This window comes from Prunus avium, chromosome 4 (assembly GCF_965620075.1).
Source record: "Prunus avium chromosome 4, drPruAviu1.hap1.1, whole genome shotgun sequence".
Taxonomy (NCBI): domain Eukaryota; kingdom Viridiplantae; phylum Streptophyta; class Magnoliopsida; order Rosales; family Rosaceae; genus Prunus; species Prunus avium.
In genome coordinates, this window is record NC_142287.1 from 12887086 (window position 1) to 12898567 (window position 11482).

The window sequence follows — 11482 nt, forward strand, 5'->3', positions numbered from 1 at the left end:
TAGTACAATGGTACCTCACGATAACATTCGGGGGTGCACATTTGCTAGAGGCCAAAGTGATGGGTAATCACATCATGATGTGAATGGGTAAGAGTACTCTCTCTTCACCATTCAAGCAAACCAATGTTTTATTATGATTTGGCAAGCTTGATGGTGGTGAGCCTCCCATCCCCACTAAGAGTTGAAACTAAACTCTTGGATTCCATTGGAGGGATATGGAATTTGCCAAAAATAGTGGGAGGTGCCATTTGATTTAAAAGACGGGAATCATTGGCTTTCTAAAAGCAATCTAATTTAAATTTCTGTATATTACGTAGATATGTCTGGAACCGCGCTCGCCAAAATTCTTGACAAACATTCCCTTGAGGGGCACAATTTCCTGGAATGGTTCCGAAATCTCAAGATCGTTTTGATCAGTGAGAAAATTGCATACGTGCTTGATAAGCCGTTCCCTCGTCAACCTCCTGGTGATAATGTCACTGAGGAGGAACATGTTCAATATGTTAAGCACATACAAGACGACACACAAGCTAAATGTTACATCCTTGCTTCCATGAACTCTGAGCTTCAGGAGCAACATGAGCACATGGATTGTGCAATTGATATGATCGCTCACCTACAAGAGCTGTATGGTGAGGGTACACGTAACAGATGATTCAATGTTGTCTGTGAGCTTGTGAAGACCAAGATGGTCAAGGGAGCACCGGTCCATCAGCATGTACTAAAGATGATTGGACTCATCGAGTAGTTGGAGAACTTAGGAACTCCACTGGATGGGGAATTGGCCCAAGACTTTATCCTTGCATCCCTCTCAGACTAGTTCTCCCAGTTTGTTATGAACTGCAACATGGGAAAAATGGACCAAACTCTTGCTGAGTTGCTGCACATGCTGGTCACAGCTGAAAAGACTTTCACAAAAGGAAAGTGGGAGTGGGATTGTGGCTACCTTCGAGAAGGCTCTTCTTCCTCTACTAAACCTAAGCCTAAAACCAAAGGCAAGGGCAAGGGAAATGAGAAGAAGACTACTGTAGTCAAGCCCAAGGGTAAAATCACCAAAAAGAAGGCAAAGGAGCCCAAAGGAATATGCTTTTACTGCAATGAAAATGGGCACTGGAAGAGGAACTGCAACAAATATCTTGCAAGCCTGAACAACAACAAACCTTCAGGAGGTACTATTCTTGTTCTTGAATCAGTTCTAACAGTTAGTTCTTCTACTTGGATATTTGATTCAGGCGCTAGCCAACATGTTTGCAATTCCTTGCAGGGGCCAGGGGCTAGTGGGAAGTAGAAGATTGAAGAAGGGAGAGATGGTGCTACATATTGGAAACGGCACAAGAATATCTGCTAAAGCTGTTGGCACCTACCTTCTCAAACTACCATCAAGAGAGGTTTTGGAATTAAAAGATTGTCTTTATTTTCCGGCTTGTATTAAGAACTTAATCTCCATCTCTATGCTTTTAAGAGATGGGTACTCAGTTATGTTTGACAAACTAAGTTGTTCTTTATATTTGAATGGATGTGTAATTTGTTATGCTCATATCATAGATGGCCTCTTTCATTTACAATTGAATGGTAGTGTTAACTGTTTAGAAGGTAATGATGCATCGAGGCCTAAAAGGCCAAAGGATGATATCAATCCTACAAAAATGTGGCATTTAAAACTTGGGCATATCAACCAAGACAAAATTCACAAGATGGCCAAAGATGGATATCTTGGACCGTTGGGTTCAGAACCAATGCCAACTTGTGAGTGTTGTCTAAAGGGTAAGATGTCTAGGTCTCCCTTCTCTGGCAAAGGGGAAAGAGTCACTGAATTGTTGGGGTTGATTCACTCTGATGTCTGTGGGCGTATGTCCACGTCATCAAGAGGAGGCTTCTCATATTTTATAACATTCACCGACGATCACTCTCGGTTGGGCTATGTTTATCTCATAAAGCATAAGTCCGAATCCTTTGAAAAGTTTAAGGAATTCAAGAATGAGGTTGAGAAGCAAACAGGAAAGAGTATAAAGATTCTAAGATCAGATCGAGGAGGTGAATACTTGAGTACAAAGTTTCTTGATTATCTCAAGGAACATGGCATCATTTCACAATGGACTCCACCGGGGACTCCACAACTCAATGGAGTTTCTGAATGGAGAAATCGAACCTTGATGGACATGGTTCGTTCCATGATGAGTTACACTAATTTACCTATATCCTTTTGGGGATATGCACTCCTCACTGCAATTTACTTGCTAAATCGAGTGCCTTCTAAGTTTATCTCGAAGACCCCATATGAATTGTGGTTTGGCAAAAAGCCAAGTCTTAATCATGTTAAGATTTGGAGTTGTCCTGCATATATCAAAAGACCTGATGCAGATAAGCTTGAAGCTAGGTCTGTTAAGTGTAAATTTGTGGGGTATCCTAAGGAAACCCTTGGATACTACTTCTATCAACCGACGAACAAAAGGTGTTTGTCGCAAGGTCCGCCAAATTTCTTGATAGAGAATGTGCTCTAGATGGGTCAAGCGGAACAGAGATAGAAGTTAAAGAAATGTCTAGTGAGCCACAAATCACCACTCAAAAATCTGACAATTCAATTCCTGAACCTCAAGTAACACAAGCTCCACGTAGATCTAGTAGGGTGATCCAACCACCCCAAAGGTATGGGTTGCTTCATGACATCATTGGTGAGTTACATCTCCTTGGTGACAACGAAGACAAGGATGATCCCTCTAACTATACTGAGGCTATGTCTGACATTGACTCAAAGAAATGGCAGGAAGCCATGAAATCCGAGATGGATTCTATGTATGCCAACCAAGTCTGGACTCTAGTCGATCCGCCACAAGGCATTGTGCCTATTGGAAATAAATGGATCTTCAAGAGGAAGATTGGCTCGGACGGTAAAGTGGAAACCTACAAAGCTAGATTAGTAGCTAAGGGCTACAAGCAAAGAGAAGGGATAGACTATGAAGAAACCTTCTCGCTTGTAGCCATGATAAAGTCCATTCGGATTTTGCTTGCAATAGCAGCACATTATGATTCTGAGATTTGGCAAATGGACGTCAAAACGGCCTTTTTGAATGGTCACCTTAAGGAAGAACTTTATATGGATCAACCTGAAGGGTTTGTGTCCAAAATTGAATCTCATAAAGTATGCAAGCTACAAAGGTCCATTTATGGACTAAAGCAAGCTTCTAGGAGTTGGAACCTTCGTTTTGATGAAGCAATCAAATCGTTTGATTTCTCATAGAACGGTGATGAACCATGTGTTTACAAAAAGGTTAGTGGGAGTGCAGTTGTATTCCTAGTCTTGTATGTGGATGACATACTGCTATTTGGAAACGACATTGGAATGCTCTCCTATGTGAAAATGTGGCTGTCCAAAACCTTCTTTATGAAAGATTTGGGAGAAGCATCCTATATTGGAATCAAGATTTATCATGATAGATCTAGAAAACTTATTGGATTGTCTCAATCCTTGTATATAGATAAGGTGCTAGGAAGATTCAATATGGAAGATTCCAAGAAAGGTTTTCTTCCTGTACGTCATGGAATTCACCTTTCTAAGGCCATGTGCCCTAAAACTCCCGAAGAGATACAGTGCATGAGTAGAATCCCTTATGCATCAGCCATTGGGAGTCTCATGTATGCAATGTTGTGATCGAGGCCTGATATTAGTTATGCAGTAAGCATAACGAGTCGATATCAATCAAACCCAGGTTCAGAACACTGGGCAGCTGTCAAGTGTGTCCTAAAATACTTAAGAAGAATAAGGGACATGTTCCTAGTTTATGGAGGAACATCAGAGTTGTAGATGGAAGCCTACACTGATTCAGATTTCCAGTATGACGTTGATGACAGAAAATCCACATCTGGATATGTCTTCACACTGAATGGCGGAGCAGTCAGTTGGAGGAGCTGTAAGCAAAGTACTACAACCATTCACTCCCTTAAGAACATCATCAGTTCAGCCTCTAACTTAGGCATCAGGGGGGATTTGGGTGGTACCACACCAATACCCCCCTTTTGACAGTCTCTCTTGTTGTTTAGAGTATGCAGGCTGTTTTAAAGGATTAGAAGGACCTCCTTATCCAAATAGTTCGCCGGGGGTTCATCTGCTTAGGGTTTGTTTAACCTATTTGCTAGTCCTGACCCGAGTTAGAGCCCTGGCTAATCGAGGAGACCATCCACCCAGTCAACAATATTTACGGGTCTATTTTTTCTTAAAAAATCTTATGTCAACCATGTAAGAAATCTATGTGGTCCCTTCAAATCTTATAAATGCTATGATAAAAATCTTTAAAATCCATAAGTAAAAGATCTTGATTATAGAAATTCATAAATATAAGCCAACTCATTATATTTTGCTTAAATTTACTAGAATTTTTTATGAGATTTTCTATTTAAACCCCACACTTATCTTAGTTCACCCCATGTTCTAAGTTCACCCCATCTTTTAATTTAAATTTTCACAATTTCTAAGAAAACCCCACTATCTTCCCAAACTACCCTTAAATACACCCCAAACTGAAAAAATAAGAAATAAAAGAGATTTTCTATTTAAACCCCACAATTTTCTTTGTTCCTAGCAAAAAAAACACAAACAAATAGAACCCTAAACCCGAAATTTAATACTTTCTAGAGAAAGAGAACAACTTTACCTCTCTCCAAGTAGAGGAGTTTGTCCTGATCTGATCAAATTTATACTTTACCTCTGTCCTGATCCAATTTAAATACGATGTAGAGGAGTTTGTATTTTTCTAAAACTTAATATAAAGAGTGGTGGGGTGTGTGTATAGATGTACTAGGGTTAATTATTAAGTTGGATGACCTTTTTTGTCTTTTTACCCAATAATAAAACTTACAGTTTAATGATTTAAGTAGAGTGCTGCTAAACAAACCCTAAAATTAATTGAGTACACCATACTATCAAACTATTTATTGAATTACTAATTTACCCTAATATAAAATGACCAAAAAGGATATATTGAATTGTGTACCCCAATATGTACACCATCCTTAAGACCTGACGCATGTCCATTGTTATAACTATGGTCAACTCTTTAATTTTAATCTTTTAAAGTATTTAAAACCAAAAAATAAAATAAAATTTTAAAAAGAGAAAAAAAGCTCTCTCTCCTTCCCGACCCATCCCACTCTGAGACGAGTTGAGATATGCTGTACCCAAATTTCCAAACTACCAAATCTCCCTAAATTAGATTGAAACCCCACACCTCTCTCGAAAGATTGAAGACAATATATTTAATTAAGAATTAAAATCTTTGTTTTACTGCTTGAGCTTTTGAACCCATGCCTTCAAATAAATTGACTTAATTTTTAACATACAACTCGAAATCCAGGAGAAGTGTATTGATCCCAGTTGATTTTTGTATGCATAAAACTTAAACAATCAATAACACAAACCAGGTGGTGGTGATCGCACAGGAGAGAGATAAAAGAAGAAGAAGAAGAAGCAGAAGAAGCAGGAGAGAGAGAGAGTTTTGTTAAAATATTATTTTATTATTATTATACTTTATTTGTTTATTTTAAATACTTTAAAAAATTAAAAATTAAAGAGGGTGTACCATGGATATTTTTGGAAGTTAAATAGGGTGTACTTAGTTAATTTTATATTTTAATTTAAACATTAGGGTGTATTTAGATCGTAGGGTGTACTCAGTTAATTTTAGGGTTCGTTTAGCAGCACTCTTTAAGTATTTTGTTAAGTATTGGGGTGAAAGCGGGTTTAAATAGAAAATCTCTTTTTTGTACTTATATTCTTGTTCAGTCTATTTCCAGTGCGTTTTGACTGATTTTCTCACCTTCTCTGCAAAAATGGAAGAGGCAGCCAAAGGTAAGGGAACAGTGACGTCACTCTCCTCCTTGTTCCCTGTAGAAGACGCACAGAAAGCAGCGAAGCGCCTACAGGACTCGATCGCCGAGAGGCAACAGATGCTGGACCAGCTCGGAGGCTTCGTCGCCGACAACGCCAGCCTCATCAACCTCGTCCGCCGCCTCCCCGACCACCTCCACCACGATATTATGGTAAACCCTCCACCTCCAAATCCAAACCCCTCAACTATTTTTTCAGTTCGTATTTTTATTTTGAAAGAAAACCCTAAATTAAATGCTTAGCTTGTAGGTTCCGTTTGGGAAGGCAGCATTCTTCCCTGGGCGTTTGGTGCACACTAATGAATTTCTGGTAAAACTACTATTTTCCCTTTTTATTTTTTGTTTTTTGTTTTTATTTTTGTAATTTGTTTTGAGCTTCTGAGCAGCTGCCAAACAGAGCAGTGATATTTGATTTTTGCTGCAGGTTCTGCTGGGAGAAGGTTACTATGCAGAAAGGACATCGAGGCAAACATTGGAGATTTTGAAGAGAAGAGGAATGGCATTGGACTCCCAAGTGGATTCTCTCAATGCCATGCTTCATGATCTTAGACTCGAGGCTTCCTTTCTTGATGCTACGGCCTCTGAAGCCGTGGTAATAGCATAAATTCAACTTTTTTTTTATTCATACAATGCACAATGAGGTTAAGTTTAGTTTAGTTTATTGTATATGGTCGTTTACGTTGCAATTACGTTTCTATTAGAATCCTAATATACTGAAATACTCATACTTATTGTTGTGTAAGAACCCTCTGCTTTAGAATTTTCATCTTGAAGTAACTAAAACTAGTCATCAATCTTGGTATGAAAATTTTCCACAAACAGTAAAAAGTTGCTTCCTTAAGAATTCATCCTATTTATATTACATCAATGCATATGAAATTGAGAGCTTTAAAATTTTGTACAACAGGAGGGCCTTGTAGAGATTAGGGAAGATTATGCGGAGGAAACTTCTTCTGAAAAAGAATCTGAGCCAGGCAAGTTTTTTCTTATTTTTTTCCCCTCAACAAGGATTTATTGGAAAATTTGTAATCTCAGTGTTATTCATTCCTGTTTACCCTTTGTGTAAAGCTGCTTATACTTTACATCGGTGGGATGATTGCATAGCCTCATGTTATTCATTTTGCTTCCTTAAGTTGTATCATTGAGTATGAGAGTTAACAGATAATTTAATAAATAAATAAATATTGCTTCATTTGTAAAACTTTCAATATTGGATTTATATACTTTCCATCAGTATTGGATATTAAAAAACCTCAACAGTTGCATCATATATTTATTTATTTTTCTGAAATATAAGAAATGGTAACTATGTTGCTTTGAATGCACCATTTAAGCAGATTACCTCTTTGCAATTCATTCAGTTACATTGTTCGGAATATTATATCTGAGGCCTTTCTGGTTAAAAAAGAAATAGCCTGTCCAGGTATATGTTTCATGATGCATAAGGTGAGCTCGTAGAAGAAAAAAGTACAGAGAGAAAAGCTAGCTTTTCTTCAATCCTTAGCCAGCATGTTAATTGTTTGAATTTCTTGATTCAAAGAATTGAATAATTTGAGATGAACCTTTGATCTAAATAGCAAATGAAATTTGCAAATTGATCCTTGCACATCAGAAGCTTTTGTTAGTTTGTGGGCATCAATTGGGGCTATCAGGTTTGAGCATAGATTGACTTCTTGTCCTTATTTTATTGTATTTCATTTTTCTTTAATTAATAAAAGCTTACCTTTTGTATCCAAAAAGGGGCTTTCTAGTTTGTGGTATGTAGGCACATGATTGGGATATTGGTGTATATTTTTATAGGCTTAACATCAAAGATTGACTTTCGTGACTATCAGCCAGTTAAGAACGAAGCTGTATAATTCCTTCTGAAGATGTATTGTTAAGAAAGTGTTATAGGAGTATTACCACTTGTTTTAATAGTGAAGAATAATGGAGATTCTGTAGATTTTGTACCTTAATCCTTTGTTAAGCATCAGTACTCAGATTTCTCTTTAAGTGCGATAGCTCCTGTCTCACCGTCAAATGGGCTACTGGTTATTTTAAAATTCTAGGATGTTGTTATTCATGTCTACTTGATATGGTTGATGTTTTGGAGTTTATAGAAGGTTTATTATGGGTTTCTTGGTGCTGTTGATTTTCTTTCTACTTAGTTTTTGCATGCATTTTCATACATATGAGCATTTTGTACTTACATTCTTGGTATGTAAGGAGCTATGTAGAGAATTATCTGGTTAAGAAAGTGTGAGCGATACCTTGTCACCTCCATATATCAGTGATTCTGGTTGCAAGTTAATGATTGATTTGAACCTTTGTTGCTCAGTGCCCTTGATTTGTGTTTTTTTCCCTTTATATCCTGAGTCAAATAAATAATTAAGATAAATTTTGTTCCAGGTCTACGTAAGCAAGCTTCTTCTAGTTCTTCTGGAGCGGACTTTACAAAAGTTGCAGATGAAGATGAAGAATTTGCTCGTATAGTGTCCAGGATGGATGAACTGGAGAAAGAAGAACTTGAAGCTGAAAATGAGGCAGTGAGCCTAGAGCAAACTAAAGATGAATTTGCAGCAGAAAGTTATGTTGAGAGCGATGAAGATGAGCAAGTTGAAGCTGATTTGCATCAGTATTCAGATCATAAATCTCTTCATCAGAATGTCAAATTTTCTGAGGTAATCTCTTAGGATTTAAGGATTTGGCTGGATATGTTGAAGAAATGACAACAGTACATGAATCTGTAGCGAATTATTATTGTTCTAAGCCAATAAAAGGTTAATTACTTGGTTTCAACACTGATCAAATAGAAAGCAATGTCAAGAAAACCTCCAGAACTGACAGAGGATGGAATTGCTGCCAACAAAGAAAGTTTTACTGATCAGCTAAGTGTAAGTTATGGCATTTTCATGTTCTCTTTCTTGGTCTTACAGTTTGGTTAGTCTAGGTCATGATAATCAGTATGTTTGTAAATTTTAGAGGACAAGTACGGATGTTTCCCCTTTTGTTCAAGAAGGCCAGTGGGTCCGAGTATATTCTAACAGGACCAAGCTCTTACTTATATAAAAGTTTTCCCATAAAGGTTGACCTATATATATTTTTGGATTATTTCAACATTTTTCTACCTATAAACTATATATATTTTTTAACTTGACCTTATTTTACAAATTTTAACGCTAAAAATCAAATAAATAATTAAATGGGCTATATGAGTAGATACATCCGGTTTAAGTAATTCCAATTGTCATTGAACGATATGAAATTGAAATGTTATAAAATAAAACATTAATTAGTAAGAAAGTTTAACTAGTTATGTAAATGAGTTGCCTAACTTGTCTTTAGATTAGATGTTATTGAGAAAAGAGTACGTTAATGTCTCAATTGCTTATATATTTTTAGTTGTTATTGAATTTGTGTTTTAAATTTTTTTTTAATTAAATCTTATTTGGCTGCTTGGAAATGCTGGCCATATAGTTTGATGAAAATAGGTTGCTGGTCCTGTAGCATGTTTTGGTTTTTTGTGGAAAAGTAGGATTTATTGGTTTCTTTCCATTGTATTAAAATGTTGTTTTTTATTTTTGGGTTAAATCTGGAAATGCAGTGTTTAGGCCTGACAGTGCAACCTATAGCGAAAGGTTAGCTAATGTCTCTCTCTCTCTCTCTCTCTCTCTCTCTCTCTCTCTCTCTCTCTGTAGGACACACACGTGCTCTTACGAGTTCACTAACTGTTAATGAGGGAGTATTTGTACAGGATTGCAATAACACTAGTAAAATCTTCTTATTTTTTTGGATAAGGCCTTGCACCTATGAGAATATGCATGTTCTTTCCTCTTTTTCCCTCTCCTCCAATATGCTATTGAAGTTTATTGCATAGAACGTGCCTGTTTTGTCATGTTTTGATGGGACAAGCTGCTAATTGTTTTGAGCACATAGATATTATGATATCCAACTTATATATTTGTTAGATTCTGCTATGAGGAGATATATGATGTTTTACAGATTGGTGCGGATGCCACATTCACCAATTACTCTATTGTCGTATCAAATTTTGATCATTACTTAATTCTACTTGATTTCTTTCTGATTAGTACAAGATAGAAGTTCGCATGGAAATATATTAGCGAGTGACGTTAAAAGTTCTTCTGGGAAAGCTTTGGTGGCTCCTCAAGTTCACAATGCTCAAGCTGTGCGCTTATCAAGAAGTCAGGTAGAGAGCACTTATTTTTTAGCCTCTCTAGTACAGAGAATTCCAAATCTAACTATGAGCAATGAGCATATTGAGCACTGATTTATCTATTTGCCTATGGCTCCACACACATAAATGGACACTCAGTACATGCGACAAATCCTTTTTATGATGACCCCCTTTGGTTTTACAGGAGGTCCCTCTTCAAAGTTCAAAACCAGAATTTGATGGTCAGAAAGTATGTTTCCATAAAATAATACTAAAGCAATTGGGTTAATTATTATTTGAGTTACTATATTGACCATGGATTGTGTGCAGGCTTTTACAGGTTCCATTATTGAACACACTCACAATCTACGGACAACTTCAAGGGAACAAACTACAACTACGTCACAGGTAGATTCGAGTCTACTCGGTACATGATAAAATGTTGGTTTTAGTGGCCTCTTCTTTGGCTAACAACTGGTAATGACGAATTGGGCTGTTGCAGTCTTCTGGTTCTCAACCTCCAAAGCCAGTTTCAAGATTCAAGATGCAGCGAAAATAGTTAGCTGTACTGTTGAGATATGAGATGAGGGAGTGCTGACACCACAAGGGTCGTTTTGGAATCTGATGACAGTGACCAGCACGACAACTTTAAACTGCTTGCCTTGGTTCCAACTGTGGTGCAAATTCCAAGTTAAATAGTTCATTTTGGAGCAAAGCAAACTGGGAAAAAGAAAAATAATTGTGCCCTACTTTTTGTAGAATAGCGAAAGTTTTGCTTGACTTGTCGTATCGGGTAACCTTATTTGAGCGTCCAATGTCAAAATTGATTGTACGTTTGTTTTTCTAAATAATGTATGTTAATCAGCTTTACTGTCCCATCATTCTAATTTGCCATGGCTAAGTACCATGTGGGTTTTATTTAGCCTATGCTTTTGTCTTCCATACCTAATTTGATGTCTTTAAGACTCGCTGTCTTCAATACATTAGAGTGGTTTAGAATCTCATTCTCAAAAGAAAAAGAACATTCCCTGAAACAAGATTCAAATATCTCATGTTACAAAAAATAATGTAACTTGGGTCGGCGAAACATTTTTCAAATTTTGCGCGTCAAATGATGTATGAGATGACATGATAGTGTCTTATTTATATGGTTTATCGTCTACCTTAGGCTACGATGGAAGATTACTTGCAGTAAGAAGAGCTATGATTCAGTTGTTAAAAATAAACCTACAGCAATCTCAGAGCAAAATGCTTCAATATGCAAACAAGAATAGAACAGAAAGGTATTTTCAAGTAGAGAACTCGGTTTATTTGAGAATCTGTACAGACAAAAAGCCAATGGCTATTACAAGGAATCGTAAGCAGACAGCCAATGTGTTCTAGTACCTTTCCAGTAATAGCCACTGTAGAAGTAGTAGCATATAAAAATGAATTAGAAAGCAT

At 36.9% G+C, this 11482-nt stretch overlaps 1 protein-coding gene and 1 pseudogene across 2 annotated transcripts; both read left to right on the forward strand.

Moving 5' to 3' along the window:
- Positions 1 to 553: 553 nt before the first annotated feature.
- LOC110762248 (uncharacterized) lies at positions 554 to 1288 on the forward strand (annotated as a pseudogene).
- A 4490-nt stretch (positions 1289 to 5778) lies between these two features.
- Positions 5779 to 10920, forward strand: LOC110762251 (Prefoldin chaperone subunit family protein). 2 transcript variants are annotated; one of them, XM_021964857.2, is made up of 11 exons: positions 5779 to 6033; positions 6131 to 6190; positions 6305 to 6472; positions 6788 to 6854; positions 8272 to 8543; positions 8676 to 8756; positions 9467 to 9500; positions 9954 to 10072; positions 10245 to 10289; positions 10370 to 10447; positions 10542 to 10920. In XM_021964857.2, the coding sequence occupies exons 1-11, from the start codon at positions 5824 to 5826 to the stop codon at positions 10596 to 10598; spliced, it is 1191 nt and encodes a 396-aa protein (XP_021820549.2). In that variant the 5' UTR covers positions 5779 to 5823; the 3' UTR covers positions 10599 to 10920. The 2 variants fall into 2 exon arrangements, with proteins under 2 accessions (XP_021820549.2, XP_021820550.2); XM_021964858.2 differs by lacking the exon at positions 8676 to 8756.
- Positions 10921 to 11482: the final 562 nt, after the last annotated feature.